Raw genomic sequence first — 23176 nt, 5'->3', positions numbered from 1 at the left:
GAAGAGCGGTATAGCCGCGATAAGCTCAGATCTAAGAGTGGCAGCCAAGAATGCAGGTGATTCTTAGATATCCCATCCAAGTGGGGCGCCTGCTGCGGGACAAACACCAAGCCACACTAGTGACAAGCCACCGTGTATCTGTACATGCTAGTACACACCTGTAGTGTGTACCTATGCTTGCAACACCGGACTTTGGCTTGACTGTATAGTCCGACTGCACCGCAAGGAACATGCAAGAAACGCTGCCTGCCCACCATCCAACCTAGTGGCATGCTGCCCTTTGCCGTAAGACATCGGGGAAATGGCCAAATAAATCCTCGTACACGGGTGCTTGGCGAGTACTGGAAGAAACACGTGCACGGTTTGTTGATGCAAGGAGTGTGCTACAGGTGGCGTGCTACGTGGTTGAGCGAATATGTGCACATGTGGATGCGTACATTGCATGTCGTCGAAAGGAAGAGACGCCAAACTCCAAAGAAAACAACAAAACGGAGGAGGTATTCACAATGGCAAAAGCGTGTACTTCCGTCCCGTTATGTATGTGCCTGTACAAGGAAACGTGTCTCATCTATATGGCATGTGACGCCTATCGAGCCCATTGATCAACACGACTATGATATAGAGAAAACTTTTGCCAAGCTGACATGTAAACATCCCACGCGCGGGTGGAAAATGTATGTGTGTATACGTCATCTCCAGCAAGGTGTATGATGTAGTGTTACACCGGTTTTTTTGCTCTCGTCTGTCTCCCCTATCGGACCGAACAAAAACCACCACTCTCCATCGTACAGATGTCCTGCTACAAGTTTTGGCGAGCAGATGATCACACGTCAGGGAGGGGTCAAGTGGGGGAACGCTTGCTTTGCGGCAGGATTCGTGTAATGATTGGAAGAACATATCTACAACCAGCCTTGGTCGATGAGATAAGTACAGTTGGCGACGGGAAAAAATGAAGCGGGGCGGCAGGGCTTTGTAAGAGCCCAATGACCAAGCCCGACGATGTTGCCAACAACAACAATAACAAAAAAGCAAGCCCAATGCTAACCATTATGAAACACGCCAGACAAAAGGATCATCCCAGTAGTCCACTAAACGCCCAAGGGCTGCAAACTTCCAACCTCGTAAGGAAATGGACAAACACGAAATAAATCTAACATAGGGAATATGCAAAACATGCCTTTTTCGCCTCATGTGCCCGTAGTCGCAACAAAACAAAATTCCAAATTTCGCCCATACCCAGATAAAAGGTCATATGCACAGACCTTGTCTAAAACTGTGATGAGAGAAATTATCGTCCAACATAAGTAATGTGCATGAACGTAAATAAAAAAAAATGCGTTACGCGTGACATCATAAGTCTCAGTCATTGTTGCTCAATGACCGACCGGGAGCCATGTTCTCCTTTCATCCATGCTCCGGTTTGCACGGCCCCCTGGCGTTAAGGGTATTTCTACACGCGCCCGGTCACGGCGCTCAGGGTCGCTGTCAGAGTCGTATGCGTCTGACAACCGCGAGAAGTAATCTGCCAACCCGTTCGTAGGGGATGCAATCGTTTCGTACAGCGGCGGCGGTGTCTCTAGTGGCGGCGGCGGCTCGATTTCGGAGAAGGCCGGTGGGTTGAACGAGGGTACGCGCAGGAGATGCATCGGTCGTGGGACGGTAGAGTCGTTTGGTCCACCGATATGTGCTGCCTGCGGTCGAGTGATCCCTGATGCCGGTGATGGTAACGGTGGTTCAGTATGGCCTCTTGGCCGGCCCATACTGCCTAAAGTTGGTACAAAGCCTGGTGGAGATGGGCGGCGAGATGGTGCGTCGGGACATCCGCACTCAGGTACCCGCGCTCCGCTCATCAAAGGTTCGGGCGATGAGTAAGCTGGCAGTGCTATATTTGCTTGTGTAGCTTGACATGAAAGGATGTGGAATGGTGAATCAATCGAGATCTCAAAGTGTCGTCGTTTTGACGGATCATTGGCGTCCGGTTTCGAAAGGCGCATGACGAGCTAAGAGACTGTTAGCATATGTAAAAGCAATACCTTTAATGTAGACTTACCTTTATCCAATGATGCACCTGAATGTTCTGGTACGTCGTGTCAAAGTGCAGCCTTGACGACTTGTCCTTCTCTCGCATGTTGTGACAGCTTGGCAATTGCACATTGAACTCCATTTCGGTCGGACCAATGTTTGAGTCGCCGCTGAGATTACCCAACAGATTGGTAGGGTCTTCTACCGATACATCTTCGCCGCGAGAAGCTGCCGCACGCTGGTCATATGGGACACCACCTCCAGATACTATCCGCATGGTACTGCCAGGGAAAGTGCTCGTCGGTGGGCCATCTGCACGTTTTTCGAATAGCTGGACCTTGCGCACTGGTTCCATCCGATGTACTCGTTTGTTGTTGCAAAAGTACTCGACATTCTCAGTGACGAACACTTTTATTCGATGGCATTGGACCTTGGCGAGTGGGGTCAGCTTAAAAGCAATTGGAACTTGTGCCCCGAGTGGGAACGATTTTCCCGAGATGACAATGTCATAGTGAAGCTGATCTTCCCAGCTGCGGCTGATTGCAATGGGTTCCACTTGCTCTAGCGATCCTTCTGAGGGTGCACGGATAAGTGTGACTTCCTTGGTACCAATGAGGTTGGTGCGAAAAGCCCCGGCACGCTCGACAGTGGCTTCGAGCTCGTACTTGACTGAACCAAGGTCGACGTCAATGGTCTCGGGAAGGTGGCTGTCTAGCGGCAACTCAAAGTTGTACATGTACTCGCCAGGATTAAAGGTTCTGTAACCTTTCTGTGCTACCGAAGGGCCACCACCAGGAGTGTCACCCTTGCCGAAGCTTCGGGATTGGTTAACTTGGAGGGATAACCGTTTTGCTTCTTTTGTCGTGAGGTTCAATGAGGAATTGTTGGGCGAGCCGGTCAAGCCACCGGAACTCTTGTATAGTTCCACATGATCTGCACCAGTGCCATTTTCTGCTGTCGGGAATTGGGAGTTGAAGAACGGCCAGGTGTGGCTCATCAGGGTGTCCACCTCTTCAAATTCAGTCTTCTTCGGGGGAATCCCTATTGATAGTCAGTAGTGTAACGGGCACAATGAGGGGGCGTGATTAACCTTCTGGCCATTTTGTGGTTGCCTTGCCCCGGAATTTCAAAGTGACGGCTTTTAGTTTCGCTGATTTGGTGATCTTCAGGCACAGGGTACCGCGCAGCATTGCAGTATTGCGCTCACCGTTCTCGGCTTGCTCAAAACCCCGAAGAAACAAAACTGGTTCGGTGAGCTGCACATTGACGCTCAAGCCACCACCAGAAGCAATTGGTTTTTCTTCGGGCACGGGCTTCACGCTGCTTATTGTGCTCTTGGTAGATGAACGCCCAGAGGACCAATGTGACTCTGTCGAGGGTCTTGCTATGCCGGTTGCAGCCAAGGTCCCACCAATTGCGCCGACGGCGTCACTGGGGGAGTTTCTCGTGAGCGACCTCATGTCGCGGGAGCGTGGCTCTGGAATTGAGGTAATGGAGCTGCGGTTGCTGCTGGAGCCACTCGTTGATGAACGTGGGGTAGGAAGGTCTGCAGTTGCGGGTTTGGAAGAGAGGCGGTTATCAAGCAGAGAGCGGAAGAACCGTTTAGCGCCTTCTTGATGGATCGCCAGTTTTTCGGTGATGTACGACTTCTCAGTCGTTCGTCGTCGTTGAATGCGAAGTAGGGGATCAGGTCCTACGTGAGCGATGTGAATGCGATGTGGTCGACGATTGCGACCTTGGAATGTGCCGCGATTTGTTCTTATTGGGTCTTCTAGATGGTCGGGAATATAACGTAAACGGCCACGATCAGAGTATACAGGTTGGTACTCTGGCATGTCGATGATAGGTTAGTATGTGTGTCAATTGCAGGTAAACAAAGCGATGAGGCGATGCATGCGGCGAGCGATGTCTTATAGAGCGTAGGTGTATGTGTATGCGTATGTGTGTACAGGACAAGAATGTACAAGAGCTTGAGGAATAGGATAGTTCCGAGTCATGAACGGGACACAAAGAGGTGTTTGGTCAAGGCAACCCAACCATGGTCCTCGTCGATGCTTTTGGTAAGGAGGTTGTGGGTTGGGCGCTACGGAGACAAAGGGTCCGGGTGTAGTGAAGGGGAAATGAGGCGAGGACTTACGGGCAGGATCAAGGTATCAAGATGCTACGGTGAGCATAGTGATGTGTAAATGGGATGGATCCGCACGATAGGCCGCTATAATGATGTGGAGCGGTGTGGTTGCCGGGGAGTCGGAAGGGAGCGGGTTTGCCCTATTACTGAGCGTCTGCGCTGTCGGTAAAGACGAGTGTTTTGTCAGGTGAATAATGGTGCGGGCGACAGGGACATGGAGTGTTTTGAGGTGTGCCCAAACTAGCATGCATTCATTTTACGGGCGGGCATGTCAGACTAAGCCAGGACAGACGGCGAAAGTATGCCGGGGCGCAAGTGCAGGGAACCGGATGACGCGGACTCGCCAGTGTGCTGTTGCTCGGCGGGGGTCGCGGCACTAGGCAGGCCGGAGGTGAAGGGGTGCGCAGCTGGGCTCTGCAGCGGCACGACGACTGCGTGGGCGAGAGAGGGATAGTATGTAGGCAGTAGTAGAGTAATTTGCGCGTCAAGGAGCGACACAAGTGAGTCGCACAGTTGTCTAGCCGCGGAGATCGACTAAGCATGGGATTAAATGAGGTGTAGTAAGCTTGCGTGGACGGAGGCTCGGATGCATGACATCATGGCTGGCATCCAGAGATTGCAAGGCGCTGGAGACAAGCAGCAAGCGGTGGTTTCTGAACTGCTATCATCTGCTTCTAGACCGTTTGCCGGCTAGCGACCGACGCCGGCGGCTCACCCGGCAAGGTACTGAGATCGACGGATCATGACCTTGGTCTACCCGCCAAGCTTGCACGCTGTCGTGACATGGACGCAGACAACCAGACATGCTCGCGCAGCTGATGGAAGAGAAGATGGCAGTGCCCGCATTGCTATCTGGGCAAGCCTGGGCATGGTCATTCTGTGCCTGGGCAACGCGCGGTCCCAGTCTGACAGCGCCCATGCGACGAGCAGCAGTCTGTTCACCTCCAGTAGTATGTATACACTTAGTGCTGCTGCCATAAGCCCGCCAGACACGCCAACTGCAACGACCGCAACCGTCTCATGCAACCGATAAAACTCGTACTCGGCGTGCCTCAGCAGTCGGCGCTTGCACCGTAGCCTGGACCCGGGGGCAGTTGACGCAGTATTGGCAGGGCATCAGCGGCATACGTCCCACCATGACATGGGCATCCAAAAGAAAAGTGTATGCCTCAATCCAGTACTGATCGCCGTCTGGGGGTGCTGAATCTGGAGGCAGGTTGCGCTATCGGAGCAGAGCAGGTCACTGCCAACTCGTCGCCCCAAGTGCGCGATCTCAGGAACAGGGCGGTTCGTCATGATGCCATCCCTGGAACAGTCGGATCAAGGTTTGGGGGTCTGAGTGGATACCCGGCAGAGAAAAAGCTTTTTTTTCTTGCTCTTGCATTTGCGTGACCACTTACTGCGTGTGGATCGCCTGGGGGAGATCGCTCGAGGCAGAGCGGAAGGAGCAGCGAGATGGCGCCGACGCGGACGCGAGACGAGGCGAGAGCCCGCCAAGGCCAGGAGAATTCTCTGACCGACAAGTCCAGGGCGGAGTCACGTGACTTCGTCTTTCCAGGCTTCCCCGCAACGCGCCCGCGCGCTGCAATCGGGCTTAGCTCGGACACGCTGCTCGTTCGGCGCTTCACTTCCACACAACATTGCGACCTGCGCATGCCACCACGACGGTGATGGACGCAACAGATGGAGCCTATGGTGCGTTTGGGGCTCTGATTCATTGCTCGCCCACATGGACTTACACGATGCAGGGACAAGCCAACTGCCCCTGGCCGGGGCCATCCTCTGCTGCACCTCGATTCCCCCCGAGCAGCGCGTATGCCCATCGCCGCCCTGTTTTCTCTATTGCAACCGCTAACCCCATGTCCCTCTGCAGTCCCAACTCGCATCCATTGGCGCGCAGATGGGCGCGACCATCAAGCTTGACCTTACTTCGGACGTTACCCACCTCATCGTCGGCAGCATCGACAGCGCCAAATATCGCTATGTCGCAAAGTCCCGCGACGACGTCAAGGTTCTCTCCCCCGCATGGCTCGAGGCTCTCCGCGAGGTCTGGATGAGTGGAGACGACGATCTGGATGTGGCAGCACTGGAAAAGGAATATCGCATGCCTACTTTTTTTGGACTTAGGATATGCCTCACTGGCTTCGACAACCGTACAGCACCACCCCCCCACACTCGTGCAACTATCCCACGCTGACCCCCCCCAATAGCTGAGCAACGGCGGAATATCCAGGAGACAATTGACGCAAATGGCGCTGAATACCATGGCGACCTCACCAAGTCCGTCACCCATCTCATCGCCGCCACGCCATCGGGCAAGAAATACGAGCACGCTCTGAATTGGAGAATGAAGATTGTATCCCTCGAATGGCTGGAGCAGAGCCTCGAGAGAGGCATGGCGCTCGACGAGTCCCTCTATAATCCAACCATGCCCGTCGAAGAGCGGGGCCAGGGCGCCTGGGACCGCAGACAACCTATGTCGCCCGCCATGGGTAAACGCACACGAGACGCTGAACCGAGCCAAGCACTCAATCCGTTTCGAAGAAAGCTGCGACGTTCAGCGAGCACAAAGTTAGGCAGCCAGAGTGATGCTCTATGGGCGGGTATTACTGCGCCAAGCTTCGAGAGACCGATCGACGAGGATGAGTGGACTGAGGACATTCTTGCTAAGCAGCAAAGCACACGAGCAAGTACACGCACACATACGCCCGTGTCGCCTGGCAAAGATGCGTCTACCCTGGCACATGATGCGCCTGCCGAGTCGAAGCTTCGAGACCCTGCAGATGCCCAGCAAGCATCCCTGCCTCTGCACCCTGACAATGATTCCGGATATAATGGCATTTTCCAAGGGCGCCTCATTTGCCCACATGGATTTGATGCGGAAAAGGTCCAATATTCCCCACCCGTGCGCTCTAGACCCTGCTGACATGCTGGTAGACAAGCATCTTGCGGCAACATCTTGAGAGTAATGGTGCGCAAGTCATCCGCGTCATTGACCTCAACAATTTTTCATTGGATCAACTCAAACAAAGCTATGTCGTGATACCGCATGACGCTGAGATTGATCTGACGGCACTTCCGGCACATGCCGGATCATATGTAAGCTTGGTCACCAATTGGTGGGTCGAGCGTTGCCTGTATGGCAAGCGTCTTGTTGATCCTGCAGACGACGTCTTAAGCCGACCTTTTGAAAGACTAAGCATTAGTGGTATGTTTGTGGCCCACAAATCCCTTGTTGGTTCTGACGTCGTCAGGGTTCTCCGACTTGATCATCAACTCCACGGGGTTTTCCGGCATCGAATTGCTGCATGTGACTAAAGTCGTCACCCTTATGGGTATGTGAATATTTGAATAAACCCGCACCTACTGCAGCTGTCTGACTCATTCGGCAGGCGCTACGTATGATGAACAACTTTCGGTAAAGACATCAGTAGTGATCTGCAATCCTCCCACTGTAAACACACCGAAAATCAAATTTGCGACGAGCAAGCGCATACCAGCTGTTCACATCACTTGGCTGTGGGCATGTCTGCGCAGCGGACGACTGCAGTCATATGACGAATATCAATTAAATAAGACGGCTCAGCCACCACCGCAGGATCCAAAGCAAAAGCCCCAGCCACAAGCAAACGTAGATACTGAACCAATTCCTGAGGGCCCATCTAAGCCTCATCAGAAAGCGCCGACTGGGAACGTCGCGTCGAGACAGCCACAGCAACAAATACCTCAACGGCCTGGCGGGCTTAATATTGCACCCTCCGTCGATGCGACCTTGCCAGTAACAGCTAACAAGTCTGCCCCTCGCAGTAAGGATAGCAATAACCTAAATCAAGACGATGATCCAGTCATCAGCGCATATGATGGCGGAGCATCGCATCCTCATCAGGCAATCAATGCTGCCTCTCCACACAGACCATCAACCCCACCAAATAATTCATATACTTTCTCACGGCCAAGAAGCTCATCTGCGGAGTCGCTTATTGCCCCCGCGTCCCGCAAGTCCAAAAACAATCAAATCACAGTCACCAGACCCTTAGACTCGGAACCTGGGCCGGATGCTGTCATTCCGCCAGATACCGAGCCGCTAGTCCCGCAAGAAGCGTCTAAGCCTCGAGAAACAGCAGAAGAAAAAGATTACTCGTCTATTCTAGCGCAACTACGTGCCAATCGTAAGACTGCGCCTGGTCCCAGTGATCAGACTACGTCAAAAACACGAATACGACGTCAGCTCGGCCGGGCAACATCGACACGTTCCAATGCGTCGGGCGGGGAAAGATCAGGTGATATACTTGCAGATGATGACAATGAGAACACTGTAGTGATAGAGGAATATCAGGCCAGTCAGACATTGGGTTGGGACTCGCCAGGTGCGGCTAAAGCAAGAGAGCAAATGATTCAGAAACTCGGCGGTACCGTGCAAGAGAAGAGCATCGCTGTTGAGGAAATCGGTGTTGTAAGAGACGTTGGCGGCGAAGAGTTGTTGGGAAGGGCGGGGAGGAAGAGGAGAGGATGAAATATGTGAAATGTACACATGTGGTTTGTACAAGTATATGGAGCATTCTGGATTCACGGCATCAAATTAGCATGAAATGAGCGCATAGCGAAGGTGTTTTGGGTAAAAAATGCATGTAGACGCGATAGGCTTTGGACATTACAATGACTTACCATAATTCTACTTCTTATATCACTTGCATCCCTAACCTTAAATCCCATATGTAACCTTCAGTCTCCTCTCCAAATGCCCCTTGGCAGTAATAACCTCATCCTTCCCCTCCTCACTCAATCCCAATCTCCGCCTCTGACTTCTCAACTCCTTCTCCCCCTTCCCCTCACGGCCAAACTCCTCAATCAGCATACTAGGCACAGCCTCCAACCGCACATTATCCAGCGGGTGACAAAAATACGCCATGCTATACCTCTCCTCACCACCCCCAAACGTCACACGATGCACTGTTGACTTGAGTAGCCCATTCGTCCAATAACACAGCAAATCCCCAATATTAACCAGAATAGGCGGGTGCTCAAGAGTATCCGGATCGGGATTCACGGGCACGGGAACCCAGCTTTCCCCGTTCTTCGTTAGCAGCTCCAGCCCTGCCTGCCCGGGGAGTCGGAACAGCAGCGTAACACTGCCGTAATCTGAATGCGCGCCTGCGCGGATACTGGTTTGGTCGTGCGTCGCCGTGGCTGTCTTGGGGTAATACAGTAGACGAAAGATGGTGCCTGAGGGGCCGCGAGATTGGTCGTGGCGGGTGCTGAAGTAGTCTTTTTCGGGAATTTTGAGGGCCGTGGAGAGGAGAGAGAGGACTTGCGTGCAGAGGGTGTGGCAGGAGGTTTGGAAGCGGGATATCAGGGGTGTGGACGAGGAGAGGGGGGAAGGGAGAGGTTGGAGGGTTGGTTGCGGTGGGGCGATATTGAAGGCTTCTTTTGGGTCGCCTTGCTGCAAGAGGGGTGTTTGTTAGGGAGGTGGAGGTGAAGGGGGGGATCTGGGTGGCTACTATTACCTTTTGGCCTTGGGGGTCGAGCGATTCACCTTGCATGGATACCCAGCCGCGGTTTATGCCGCCGGCTTTGTCTGAGTGGATGGCATATTCGGCTTTTTGTTCCTTGGGGGAGGCAAAGAATTGTTTGCTCTGGTATGGTCAGTTCTGGTTGTTTTTTTGTCTGATAAAGTGATTGTTGATCCTACGAGTTTGAACATATCGTCTATGTCTTGAGGTGGGATGGTACCACCATCATTCTTAATGTAGAGGAAGCCGTGCTTGGATGCTGCATCGAGAACTTGCCGGGCTATCTCCTCGGATGGATTTGATATGTCAATGACAGGGATAGGACCCTGGTCGTGCTCGATGCTAGACATTTTGTAGAAAGCTCGTATAGGAGATGGAAAGAATGAAGATTGTAGATAGTAACACAAGTGAGGGGCAATGTTCGTACTACTATCCCAATGGCTGATGCACTAAACGATGTCTACGCAGAGAAAGTGTACTACGTAATGCTTGCAATTTCCAAGTTTAAGATTTACCAGCTGAACTATGCTGCCCGCCCATCAACTACACGTCCATACGCCATGCACTCGCGTAGCAGTGCGGCGCTGTACCTGAACTAGCGCCCGGCTGATCAGGGATTCCACGTTACACGCCAAGACGTGCAGCTGCGTCGGAGCTCCCAATTTCCCTACACAAGCACCCCGCAAACACTTCCAATTCATCCACGGTTGCCCTGGCCATTGTCCTACCACACTAGTACCACGGTATCATTTTCAAACTTATATTAGACCACCTTTTCGCTAATTTCACCACTCATTTCCACCGTCTATCTGGCAAGCCACGCACGCGACTGGCGCCATGATCCGCGACTTTGTGCAATGGACGGCCGCCTTCAGCGAGACGGGCGAGCTCGAGCATCTGCGCGGCTGTCGCGTAGGCATTGAAGCTGCCGAGTACCTCAACCAGCGTATTCTCAACCACCCCCGCGCAAAGGAGCCCCTCGTCCCCGCACTTGGAGGTCTCCCACTGGCATTGGCGCAACACATTGAGGAAGATCTGGCCGCTTTCCGCAGTTTCGAAATTGAGCCTTACTTTATATTTAGTGGGCTGGATATCACAAAGCAAGGAAACCCATTCGGGCACAAGACTGCAGAGGCGACTGTGAACGCAGATGCATGGAATCTGTACGACAGTCATCAGGCCGAAGCTTCAGTCGCTCGGTTTGGAGAGTCAAGTATGGCAGTCAGAGAAGACATCGTTTACATACGTTGCTGACTGGTTGTAGCATACGTCACACCAGAAGACCTCTTTCGCGCATTGCAATCTATCCTTACCGAACAAAAGACTCGCTGGACGGTTGCACCTTACAGTGCCTGGGCTCAGGTAACAGGCACAACACAGAAGTTACAACAAGGTCTAACAATGTACAGCTCGCATATCTTGAGAAGAACGAATACGTCCACGCCATCGCCGCTTCGTCAGACACCCTCATCTTCGAGGCCACCCAGCTCATCACATCATGGGACTTTGAGGCACGGCAATTCAGCTTCATACGACGAGAAAAATGTGTAGCCGATTTGTCCAAGTTCGTCAGCGCTCCTCAGATTTCCAACGACATCTTTCTTGACACTTGCATACTGGCTGGAACACCATTCCTCCCCACACTTCCCATATTGGATGCGCCGAACAGAGCAGAGCTTTTGAAGCCTTACAGTGCCATCAAGATGATTATGAGCAACGGCCAGTCGGGCTACTCGGTTGTTGTTAGCAACAACGATGTCCCACCCTCTGGGAAGGAGTATGTGACTATGTACCAAAAGGCGCGTCTGGCTGTCAAGAACCATCCTGTCTACACAGAGGACGGAAAGATTGAGCCCCAGAACCCGGCCTCTATACCAAATGATGCGGTCGAGTACTTGGGACGCAGGCTGCCGGATGAGATTCTACACTACATGTCAAAGGGCCTCATCAGTCCACGAATCCTTCAATGGCGTACCACTGGCGAGATATTTGAAGTTCCACCTATGGACGGAGGAGACTCACCGGAATACAGGAATCTTGTGAGCTCGAAACTAATCCCACTACGGACATCAGTCATAAACCTGCTTTCCAGTTCTCTACACAACTGGTATCGACACAACGATCTCGAGCAGACAAACTGGTTTTCGCCTCCGGATTCAAATAGGAAACTTGCATCCACCACTATTCATGTAGAGAGGCCATCAGAAGCACAAGCCCCCTCCATTGTTGACACATGGAATGTCAAGGAATCCATCTTCAAAGATACTGTTGGAAAACATAAGGTAAGCAATCTCACCAACTAGCTTCTTTCTAGTACTAATATAAACACTAGGATTGTGGAATTCTTGGGGCAGCTATCTTGTCTTTGCAAGATGCTGATTTCGCTGCCAAGACCATATCCAAGAAGGAACACAAGAATCCACTTGCATCATCCACCGAGATCCTTTACAACTCAATATGGCGCTTTCTCGCTTTACGTGAGTACGTGGATCAGAAGACGCACAACTTGACCCAATGGGGAAAGGTTCTTGCTGCTGTTATCTCTGGACTTAAGGGCAAGCCAGAGCATGAAGAAGCAGCGGTGCTGGCAGTCGAATTGATCCGCATGGGTCTCTTGACTTCAGATATCAACATGTTCCCTACGTACAACGGCGCGCCAATGCGCGGTAGCAGTAAGTCAACAATTCTAAACCCCGACAAATTTACACAGCTAACAGCTCCACAGCAAAGGACAAAAACTCGAACATGCTAGTATCTCGTGTTGCTGGTCTTGGTATTTTGCACCACCGACCGATTGGCTTTACTGGCCCTCTTAGCCAACATCTTCTCGGATATAACTCCATCATCAATGTTGTTCGTCAAACTCTGCGGGAACTTATCGAAGTGGCGTGTACACACATGTTTTTGACTGGCTGTGCTAATCGGCACGTTGATATTACATCAGTCGCGATGAAGTAAGTGATTTGGAGATTTTTTTATTTTGTAACACGCTAACGTACATCAGACTTCCCTTCCTTTTACCGAACAACTGCGCACTGAGCATTGCCGTCAAATCCTATCTTGACGAGTTACTTAGCAACGACGCCGATCCCACCGCTGCGGAAACCAAAGCCCGCGTGATTGAAACGGCATCAACACGCTACTTCCCGCAATCACTCAACTTTGTTGAAGACCTTACGACGGCATTCTCAATGTGGGACGCAATCTATGCTGGGGTCACCAGTGCGAGCAGTACGACAATCCCAGAAGCCACCAAGCAAGCCTGGGCGGAGACGAACCAATGGCTCGCCGAGCGGCGATAGTACCGCAAAGATGACCAGGATACTGAGGGATTAAAACGCGCAATGAGAACGGAAGTGGTAAACTACATAGCTCAGCGAACTCGATTGCGAATTGTCAGGGAGAACATGCGGGGCCTGAGACGACGCCTGGCTACGGATCCAAGGGCGAAAGCAGAGATCTTGGACGCCCTTGATGCGTATATGAAAGAACTGGCTATATTGCTAGGCTATGGGGAAGAGTCATGATGAGATGAGAGCCGTAGGGTTATGCTTTCGAATTGAGAGATTTTACAGGAAATTTAATATTTTACCCTGTGAATTGATAGTGTCTTTTTTTGTTTTGGTGGCTGTGATGTAAACGTTGACTTGTGGTATGTGTTTTGTGTAGTTGTAATTATTCACTGTTTTCGGCGTCGTGGGCGAGTCATGGACATTTGCACTTGGTTGAGGATTGACGAGCAGTACTTTCGTATCTTGAAAATGGTTCATAGCGGCATAGGTCTTCCATTCTTCCATTTTGGTAGGACACACGTGCTGCTGAACTGATAAAAAATGAATAGTTATTGTCGTATACCCGCTGGTGGAGTTTGTACTATACGAAATTGGGGCTTCGGGCAATATGCCTTATCGATACGTGAAGGCCCCCCCATCACAAGGTGAAACCACCGCACCTTGCTTTTGCTGGAGCCACGTCGGCCATTAGTGTTGCTAATCTCCAGAGAGAGCGAGAAACAGAAAGGGCATGTCAGGCTGTTATACTCCGCCGGCGGGTTCGGGCCAAATTCACTTATCGTAAATACCCGAAGAACTGATATGGATACCTCTCTTGGCGTTCCTATGGTGGCGTAAGTGAGGCTGTAGCAGGCTCCAGGAGGACGCGTAGCAACGCCGGGCTTAGTTGGGTACGGCTAGTATTGGCACCGACGGGGCTATGATTGGCCAAATCAGCGCCTGTAGGTGGCAATGGGATACAGCTCGCGGTGAAGGGGACACAGTGTTTCTTAGTACTTAGTTTTGCTTGTCTAAGCGGTTCCAGCAACTTCCAATGGCGTTGCGGTCCGAGCACGGACCTTAAGGCAACATCGAGCTAGCTCTAACAGTGAGATCACCGACTGTTCAAGCTCCAACTTACTTAAACCACCACGCCCCAGGCATAGAAGGTCGTTTAAACTCCATCTAACCCCCCACCCTACCCACCGATACCCTTCACACCTGCATTGCTGCGTCAACTGTCACTCTTTGTACCGGAATCCCGAATCCCGCAGCACATCACATAGACACATCAGCAACATGTCGGCTGAACCAGACCACACGAAGCCGAAGCCGGATCTCTCAAAGTGAGTTGGTTGCCACCGGCTTTAGAATTAACAACGTACTTACATCTTGATAGAAACCCGGACGGCGCTGAGCCCAAGGAGGTAGGCACTGAGCAATGCTCTGGATGCGACGGCCCCGCTAACCCGCCACAGAACGATGAGACCGCGACCGCCATTCTCAAGAAGAAGAAGAAGCCAAACTCGCTGATGTGAGTACATCTGGAAATGAACCTCTGAATTGATACTGAGCTCTGTAGCGTTACCGATGCCGTCAACGATGACAACTCTATCATCGCTCTCTCAAACAACACCATGGAGACCCTCCAGCTCTTCCGCGGTGACACAGTCCTGGTAAAGGGCAAGAAGCGAAAGGACACCGTCCTCATCGTGCTGGCTGATGACGATCTCGATGACGGCTCAGCGCGGATAAACCGTGTTGTTCGCCACAACTTGCGGGTCAAGCACGGCGACGTTATCACCATCCACCCGTGCCCCGACATTAAATATGTATGTGTCATTATTACAAAACTGCGATTTCTGTTCAATTCTGACCTCTATTATAGGCCAAGCGCATCGCAGTCCTCCCCATCGCCGACACGGTCGAGGGTATCACCGGTTCGCTCTTCGATGTTTTCCTTGCGCCATACTTCCGCGAAGCCTACCGACCGGTCCGCCAAGGCGACACCTTCACAGCCCGCGGTGGTATGCGACAAGTCGAGTTCAAGGTCGTTGAAGTCGACCCACCAGAGTTTGGTATCGTCGCGCAAGATACCGTCATCCACTGCGAAGGCGAGCCCATCCAGCGTGAAGATGAAGAGGGCAACCTCAATGAAGTCGGCTACGACGACATTGGTGGCTGCCGAAAGCAGATGGCACAGATCCGAGAGTTGGTTGAGCTGCCACTGCGGCATCCTCAGCTCTTCAAGTCGATCGGTATCAAGCCTCCGCGTGGTATTCTCATGTACGGCCCTCCCGGTACCGGTAAGACACTGATGGCCCGTGCCGTTGCAAACGAGACTGGTGCTTTCTTCTTCCTGATCAACGGTCCCGAGATCATGTCCAAGATGGCCGGTGAATCAGAGTCAAATCTGCGCAAAGCATTCGAGGAGGCCGAGAAGAACTCACCCGCTATCATCTTCATTGATGAAATCGATTCAATTGCGCCCAAGCGTGAGAAGACCAACGGTGAAGTCGAGCGCCGTGTTGTCTCTCAACTGCTTACCCTCATGGACGGTATGAAGGCTCGATCCAACGTTGTCGTCATGGCCGCCACCAACCGTCCCAACTCCATCGACCCTGCTCTCCGTCGTTTCGGTCGTTTCGACCGTGAGGTCGACATTGGTATTCCCGACCCCACCGGCCGTCTCGAGATCATGCAGATCCACACCAAGAACATGAAGCTCGCCGACGACGTCGACCTGCAGACTATCGCCGCTGAGACACACGGTTATGTCGGTTCCGATTTGGCTTCGCTGTGCTCTGAGGCTGCCATGCAACAGATTCGTGAGAAGATGGATTTGATCGACCTTGATGAGGACACCATCGATGCCGAAGTGCTCGACTCGCTCGGTGTTACCATGGAGAACTTCCGTTTTGCTCTCGGCGTGTCCAACCCATCAGCTCTGCGTGAGGTTGCTGTTGTTGAGGTGCCCAACGTCCGATGGGAGGACATTGGTGGTTTGGAGGACGTCAAGCGCGAGCTCATTGAGTCCGTGCAATACCCTGTTGACCACCCCGACAAGTTCCTCAAGTTTGGCATGTCCCCATCACGAGGTGTGCTCTTCTACGGTCCTCCTGGTACCGGTAAGACGCTTCTGGCCAAGGCTGTCGCCAACGAGTGTGCGGCCAACTTCATTTCCATCAAGGGACCCGAACTGCTCTCCATGTGGTTCGGTGAGTCTGAGAGCAACATCCGTGACATCTTCGACAAGGCTCGTGCCGCCGCACCTTGCGTTGTCTTCCTTGATGAGTTGGACTCTATTGCCAAGTCGCGTGGCGGATCCCAGGGCGATGCTGGTGGTGCTTCGGACCGTGTTGTCAACCAGCTTCTGACTGAGATGGACGGTATGACATCAAAGAAGAACGTCTTCGTCATTGGTGCTACCAACCGACCGGAGCAGCTCGATAACGCGTTGTGCCGTCCAGGTCGTCTGGACACGCTTGTCTACGTTCCTCTGCCTGATCTGGCGTCACGTGTCAGCATCATCAAGGCCCAGCTCCGCAAGACACCTGTGGCCGATGACGTTGACATCGACTTCATTGCACAGAACACACACGGATTCTCTGGTGCCGATCTTGGCTTCGTCACCCAGCGTGCCGTCAAGCTGGCGATCAAGCAGTCGATCGCGATTGATATTGAGCGTCGCAAGGCCCGTGAGGCTGCTGGCGAGGATGTCGACATGGAGGTTGACGAGGAGGACCCAGTACCTGTGCTGACCAAAGCGCACTTTGAGGAGGCTATGCGTTCTGCCCGTCGTTCGGTGACGGATGTCGAGATCCGCCGGTACGAGGCGTTTGCGCAATCCATGAAGAACTCGGGCGGCTCCAGCTTCTTCCGCTTCCCGGATGCGGAGAACGCTGCAGCTGGTGGCGATCAGAACACATTTGGTGCTGGTGGCGAGGATGAGGACCTGTACAACTAAGGAAAGGGTGTAGCAGGCAAGGGCAGAAGAATGGAACTGGAATGATGTAGCCATTACGAGGGCGGGTTTAGCGTTTTTTTCTTCACGGCAAAGCACTGTACGAACAGGGCCTTTGGAGGGCTCTGGATGAGTGCAGACATGGGGATGGGGTAATTGAGGAGACATGATGATGATGAGGAGATATTGGTAGCAGCAGTAGTTGCCATGATGCAGTGAATGAATGAGAATGCATATTATGAAGAAAAAAAAAGAAGAAGATTTGTATTTGTGATTGTAATTGCGCTGTGATTGAGCGGTTGGTTGGTTGGCTGATTGATTGATGTCTAATGTGACGAGGGTAGTTTCCCTGGCCACTATAGTGGCAGACGGGTTCTACATACATACATGGATTGTTTGCTGAGCAACAAGTCGTAGTAGCTAAATCCATGGAATCTTGTCTACATGTTACAAGTCTGCAATTCTCTGGCGTTGAGATGTGATGATGACGTTGGAGGAGGTGCAGAGAGGTATGTATGTATGTATGTATGTATGTATGCGTATGTACACGTGTTTGTGCATGGGATATGCTGGCGAATAGTGGATCCGAGGGCTTGCAACGGTGGCAGAGATGCAAGGGGTCCGTGTGGGAAGGAGAAGGGCCCTTGGACAGCGTTTGCAACGGTGGCACTGGCCCTATAGTAGTTTTTGACTCTGACATGTGGCCTCTTCTTTGGAATGTAGCAGTAGTAGTTGATGCATAGTTGTTTTTTTTTGATACATGATTAAGATAAAGAGAGGAGGCGAATGGGTCATGGATTGGAAAGAATGAAAGAAAGAAGGAGAAAGAGGCATTCACTTATCATCCTCATATGTAATCTCACACACCTTTTCCAGCTCTTTCATGACCGTCTTGGCCCCGGTGTCAATGGCTGATTTGGGGATTTTGAGATCGAACTCCAAGGCGTCGTCTGTGGCGCCGTCAGCGCCGTTGAGCTGGTCATCGGTGAGACCGTTTGTGGCGGATTGTTGCTTGCTGTTGCTGTTGCTGCCATCCAACTGACGCGTCTGCTCGCGGATACGCTGCATAGCGAGGTTCCTGGCCTCCTCGCACGTGGTGGCCTGGCCCGAGCGGAAGAGCTCGGTGATGTAAGCTCGGAGAGCGTCCTTGAAGCCCGATGAGCGCAGCGACTCGTCAAGCGTGGCCTCGATGTTGCGAATGCCGGGCCCGGCGAGCAGGGCCGAGTAGATGTTGTTGCGCAGGTCGCGCGAGATGCCCGACTGGGCTTGCTGCGTGGTGATGGGGATGGGGGTGTCGGACATGATGCTACTGGCGATGCTGCGTACGTATCGGATGTTTTTTTTAAATGTGGAGAATAGGGAGCGGGTCCGGTAATTGGGTGGTTTTTTGGATGGTTGCAAAGAAAGGAGTCTTGTTTTTTGGGTATGGAGGTTGGCCGGGGTGAGGTTGGTGTAGGTTTGATTGGGTATAGTATGGGACTGGCCGGCGGAATCAGGTGATTTAATTGGATCAAGAAGGGGGGCAGCAAGGCCAAAAACAAAGCCGAGTGGAGATGGGTAAAGGGGAATGACGAGTTAATTGATTGCGAATTAAGACTCGGCAAGGGAAGGACTGGAGGGTGATTTCGATAAAAAGAAAGAGGAGGCTCCAGGGACGACGTTGGAAGAGAGCAATACCGGGTCAGCTTCCCAAAGTCGCGGTAGTTGCTGATCCTGTTCACGTGGGTTGGGGGCGCGCGTGGGGTTGTGCTTTCTCGCTACTGGGGGGGCCGGCGATGTAGTATGTCGTAATATAGGGATGGCAGCTTTCCTTGTCAGGTGCGAGGTGAGGTGCGGCGGGCGGAAGTAACCGATTTGGCGACGGGCCAGCCGGGGTGGAGGAGGGGTTTAGTTTACCTAAGCGTTGGCGGTGAAGATCCCGAGTTCGCATGGGACGAGTGGAGCGTGTGGCTCGGGAGGGGGAGAGGGCGCGAGAAGGGGACAGTGGTGAGTAGTGCTCGCCTGGGGCGGCGGTGGCAGCGTGAATGGAGAGGCAGGGCATCGAGCGTGCCAAAAGCAAGGAGAGGGAGGCCCCGGGCCATGGGGTGTGGGCGTGCCTGGTGCCTGATGCTTGGTGCTTGGTGCTTGGGTGGACGTGGGTGTGCATGCCACGACGCAAGTGCTGTATACCGTGTATACATGCTGACATGGAGGTACATGTGGTTGTAGGCCATGGCCGCGGGCGCCGTCGGTACCTGCATGCGTTATCGCAATATTGGCTTGCAAGCAGCAGTCGAGCCAGCACGGACGCCGCCGGCTGCCCAGCTAGCCGCCTGTCGGACGGTATAGGGTATTGGCAATCCAGATGCAGAAGCAGACGCAGCCTGCCCGCCCTGTTGGCCCTGTCGTTCTTTCTTTCTTTTCTTGCCAGCCAGCCCTCTCTTCTCCCCCCTCGCGCGCCCATCCTCTCTCTCTTCATCCCATCCTCGCCCCGCCGCATGTGCATGTCGTTGCATCTGCTCGTCATCCTGCTCGCACGGTCGAATGCACAGCCCGCCGCCGCCGCCGCTTGCTTTGACGACACGCCCTCTCCCCCTCAGGCCCTCGGACGACAAAGCGCCTAGCCGCAAGCCACTCGCCCGGCGACGACAACCCTCTCCCTCTCCCCGCCTTGCTGCTCACCTCTGCCCCACCGGCTAGCTGTGCATCTGAGACTGAGCCTGCACTCCCGCCCTGCTCCCGCCATCGACGAAACACGCCGTCTCAATCTCGCTTCGTCTCAGACAGGGTGCCCCAATCGCCCTGGGGCCAGCCTCGAGTCTAGCGCCGAACTGCCATCGATAACACAGACCTTGTCCCTCCACGAGCCTGCCTGCTTGCACGAGAGAGGCCTTGGCATCATCACCGGCCGAGATTCGATATCTCTCTCTACCCACACCTCTACCCATACCTCTGTGCCAGCCCTCGGCCTCTCCTCCTCCTGCTGCTGCCGCCACTCCGCCTTCAGCCCCCTCGCGTCATGGCATACACGACAAAGTACCACGAGGATTCGGATGCCGACGACGAGTTTGAGCGCCAGGCCATCTCCAGCCCGACCCTGCCCGTCGAGTACGAAAGCTCGCCTACCAGCTCCGGCCCGCTCAGCACCGAACACACACCCACCACCTTTACCCATTCCCGCGACAGCAAGAGCAGCCCAACAGGGCACATCATGGAGTGGAATGAAGACCAGACGGCCGACTTCATAGCCGACCTCGGCCTCGAGCAATACTCGGATACCTTTGCTAGTACGTGGCCTTGCTCCGCCAATCTTGGCTCTGCCCATGTCCATGCGTGTTTTTACTAATCTCCTCTCCTACAGACGAGGGCATTACCGGAGATGTGCTGGCAGCATTACAGCATGCGGAGCTGAAAGAACTGGGCGTGAGCAGTGTGGGCCACCGTCTCACCATCCTCAAGGCCGTCTATGACACCAAGATACGGCAGAACGTGCCCATGGACCCTGATGACTACGTTCCATTGTGTGCGTGTTCTTTTCTTCTTCTTCTTCTTTTCCTTTTTTTGCCATCTGCCTTTTCTTCACACCCTTCAGGCCCTAACAATGCATAGCTGCCGACACATCGGCACAGGAAGCCCCGCCTACACAAGACGACTTTGCCAGAGTCATTCGAGTAGTCCAAGCGCGTGACGAACGTATCCATACGGCCGAATCGGAACTGCGCCACCTCCGAGAAGACCTCAGCCGCGTCATGGATGAGAATAAGCGCCTGCGCGAGGAGATATTACCATTGATTCGCATGTTGAAAGACAACCAGCCACTTCCAACTCCCCATGAGCATACCCTCACCTCCCCACCAGCAACTCAAGAGAGATCTGCTGGAAGCAGTCTGTCGCGTAAGTTCTCCACCAAGAAGCTTTTCCTTGGGTCTGCGCCAAAAAATCCCTCTCCAACCATCCAAGAGCATCGTGCCCTTGTTGATCACTCTTCGTTGGATCCCTCAGCAGCAGCCGTCGCAGCTTCCTCACACCTCACAGCATCCCTCGGCAGTGGCGGCCCACAAATGTCGCCCAACTCCATTGCCCAACCCTCGCCTACATCGCCCGCATACACACAATCCCAAAGCCGCCAATACAGCCGCGACATACCCCGCAGTCACGACCATGACACAAACTCTGGCTGGAGCCAAACCAACACGTGGAACTCCGACGCCAACTCCATATCCGACCGGAACCGCGATCCCCGCGCCACTCCCGCACCACTATCCTCGCGACCTATGCGAAACAATGCTGCGCCAACACCGAACCCCGAAGAACGCGATCCTCCACTTTCTGGTGGCTCTAGCTCAATGAACGCCCCCACATCGGGCACTTCTTCTTCCACACCTTCGACGAACCCGCAAGTTGAAATATTCAAGTCATTCCGCGTTTCCATCGATGACCCTTGTCACAAAGTCCTTCCCGTTGCGCTCAAGAAATACAACATTACAGCAGACTGGCGGCAATATGCTTTGTATATTGTCCACGGTGATCAAGAGCGTTGTTTGGGGCTGAACGAGAGGCCTTTGATTTTGTTCAAGCAACTCGACAAAGAAGGCCGGAAACCCATGTTCATGCTTAGGAAGCATGCCGCTCCACAAGAAGGTCACGTCAGTACCGTGGGCGGTAACGACGTACGGCCTGTAAACCCCCAGACAGAGAGCTTCGGATGGGGCAACCAGAACAGAGGCACACCTCTGCCTGGTGGCGTGCTGTAGAAAATCCGCATCCCTAAGACCGGGTGAAGACTTGTTGTATTTTTTTCTCCCTTGCGAGCAAGCAAGTATTGTAAGATTCAAGAAGAGCATTGGAAGAGCATGGTTACAGGCAGCTACCGTCGGTAGTGTGGAGCCCCATGGTTCGCCATAGGGAAGGATGGCTTCAGGAGTCATGGGCAAGACGGCGGAGCTTTTTGGTGTATCCCATCATGATGATTGGAGTTTTGGCGCATCGACAAGGAATTTTTCCTGGCACATAAATGGCGTTTGATCTGCCCAAGGTCCGCCTTTGTTTACATTTGTAACTTGACTACACCGCCCAGAAAAAAAGGCAGACGGATGGTGTGCATGTCGAAGAGTTGGGTTGTCACATTTATTAGAGTATAGGGAAAGGGGAAGAAAGAGAGAGAGAAAGAGAAGAGGCTACCAGGTTCGGATTTTGGAGATGATCTATCTTGTTCTTGCTGCTTTCCACATGAAAGGGAGCCTTTTTCTTTCTTTCTTGGAGCAGCGACCTCGGTCTCATCAAAAGAGGCCACGCAAAGTTTTTTTTCTATATATTTTATTTATTTACATCTACTTATCTTTCTGAAAGCTGTTTATCAGTGTATTGCACTTGGCGTGGTTGATTTGTACCGATGTATCTACTCTAAAAAGTGAAAAAAAATGAAAAGCATTATGTTCTGTTGCTGAATATTGCATGTACGAAGTCCATTCTTTTCCCCTCAACTTACCTACTGGGCCTGATCTCGACTACTGTCTGATCTTCTTTTTTTAACCACAACCCCGTGTCTATCAACATCACCCCAAGTTCCCAACACATCTAGAAAAAGATACTTAGCGATGCTACCCTGCTACCTTGGCATTACCTCCAACCCCCCCCCCCCCCCCTCCCTCCCTTTCATCCTTAGTTCCCCTCGTAGGTACGTGACGGTGAGAACTGCTCTCTCACTACGGAGGGAGAGCAACACTAAATATCGTCAAACAATACATAGAATAGGTGCTCGTAGGCATGAAAATAAGCCCTACGCTTCACCCGTCTTCATGCCCCATGCGAGGCTGGAGCGCCCCTAGGAAGGGGGGGGGGGGGGGCTCCTAAGGACGTTAAACCACTAATCAATCAATCCATCAATCCTTAGTTCCTCTACTCACAACCCTAAATCACTTGCACCCTCTATTCTTAGCTCCTCCTCCTCCTTCCGTACCTACCTTGTCCCCTACCTCCATTGACCCCGATGTACTCCCAAAATCTCAATGCCTTTAACAACCTCAATCTTAAAAAAATTGGTAAAATAAGAAATAAAGTTTAACATGCGAATAAACGACAAGCGCAAGGGGGGGACTACGTTCCCCCTAGCCCTTTTTTTGCCTGGGGTATTTCCCTGTGTCAATTTTAATTTTTTTTTTTTAGCTGCGGGATATAGTGTGTATGTGTGTGGCTGTGTGGCTGTGTGACTTGGAGGGGAAAAGGAAGAAGATCAGGGTTGTGAACTAGGAGTGGGGATTTTGGGGGGGGGGGGGGGGGAAGGGGAATGCTTGCGTGGGTG

At 52.7% G+C, this 23176-nt stretch overlaps 7 protein-coding genes across 7 annotated transcripts; 4 read left to right on the top strand and 3 right to left on the bottom strand.

The window, feature by feature from the left end:
- Positions 1-1373: 1373 nt before the first annotated feature.
- On the bottom strand, positions 1374-5446 carry PSV08DRAFT_185680 (uncharacterized protein; the record flags this gene model as incomplete). The annotated part of the gene is made up of 4 exons (XM_014221834.1): positions 1374-2000; positions 2051-3063; positions 3113-3850; positions 5332-5446. The coding sequence occupies 4 exons, from the start codon at positions 5444-5446 to the stop codon at positions 1374-1376; spliced, it is 2493 nt and encodes an 830-aa protein (XP_014077309.1).
- Positions 5447-5808: 362 nt separating this feature from the next.
- On the top strand, positions 5809-8932 carry PSV08DRAFT_207379 (uncharacterized protein). Its single transcript, XM_014221835.2, has 7 exons — positions 5809-5845; positions 5899-5963; positions 6024-6303; positions 6361-7037; positions 7088-7358; positions 7405-7485; positions 7543-8932. Exons 1-7 carry the CDS (start codon positions 5821-5823, stop codon positions 8661-8663), a joined length of 2520 nt encoding a protein of 839 aa, XP_014077310.1. The 5' UTR covers positions 5809-5820; the 3' UTR covers positions 8664-8932.
- PSV08DRAFT_185616 (uncharacterized protein) lies at positions 8853-10010 on the bottom strand (the record flags this gene model as incomplete). Its single annotated transcript, XM_014221836.1, has 3 exons — positions 8853-9590; positions 9655-9783; positions 9840-10010. 3 exons carry the CDS (start codon positions 10008-10010, stop codon positions 8853-8855), a joined length of 1038 nt encoding a protein of 345 aa, XP_014077311.1.
- A 329-nt stretch (positions 10011-10339) lies between these two features.
- PSV08DRAFT_9576 (temperature dependent protein affecting M2 dsRNA replication-domain-containing protein) lies at positions 10340-13238 on the top strand. Its single transcript, XM_066093993.1, has 6 exons — positions 10340-10873; positions 10925-11022; positions 11070-11942; positions 11993-12332; positions 12386-12614; positions 12665-13238. Exons 1-6 carry the CDS (start codon positions 10498-10500, stop codon positions 12960-12962), a joined length of 2214 nt encoding a protein of 737 aa, XP_065948727.1. The 5' UTR covers positions 10340-10497; the 3' UTR covers positions 12963-13238.
- Positions 13239-14127: 889 nt separating this feature from the next.
- On the top strand, positions 14128-17144 carry PSV08DRAFT_364487 (P-loop containing nucleoside triphosphate hydrolase protein). Its single transcript, XM_014221839.2, has 5 exons — positions 14128-14278; positions 14332-14359; positions 14411-14466; positions 14515-14764; positions 14821-17144. Exons 1-5 carry the CDS (start codon positions 14232-14234, stop codon positions 16897-16899), a joined length of 2460 nt encoding a protein of 819 aa, XP_014077314.1. The 5' UTR covers positions 14128-14231; the 3' UTR covers positions 16900-17144.
- A 428-nt stretch (positions 17145-17572) lies between these two features.
- PSV08DRAFT_403961 (uncharacterized protein) lies at positions 17573-18211 on the bottom strand. The gene has a single exon (XM_014221840.2). The coding sequence runs from the start codon at positions 18196-18198 to the stop codon at positions 17731-17733; it is 468 nt and encodes a 155-aa protein (XP_014077315.1). The 5' UTR covers positions 18199-18211; the 3' UTR covers positions 17573-17730.
- Positions 18212-19894: 1683 nt separating this feature from the next.
- PSV08DRAFT_207366 (uncharacterized protein) lies at positions 19895-21810 on the top strand (the record flags this gene model as incomplete). Its single annotated transcript, XM_014221841.1, has 3 exons — positions 19895-20162; positions 20237-20398; positions 20485-21810. 3 exons carry the CDS (start codon positions 19895-19897, stop codon positions 21627-21629), a joined length of 1575 nt encoding a protein of 524 aa, XP_014077316.1. The 3' UTR covers positions 21630-21810.
- Positions 21811-23176: the final 1366 nt, after the last annotated feature.

Source organism: Bipolaris maydis (genome assembly GCF_028858645.1).
Source record: "Bipolaris maydis strain C4 unplaced genomic scaffold PSV08scaffold_11, whole genome shotgun sequence".
NCBI lineage: Eukaryota > Fungi > Ascomycota > Dothideomycetes > Pleosporales > Pleosporaceae > Bipolaris > Bipolaris maydis.
This window is presented reverse-complemented; position numbering and strand designations above follow the sequence as displayed.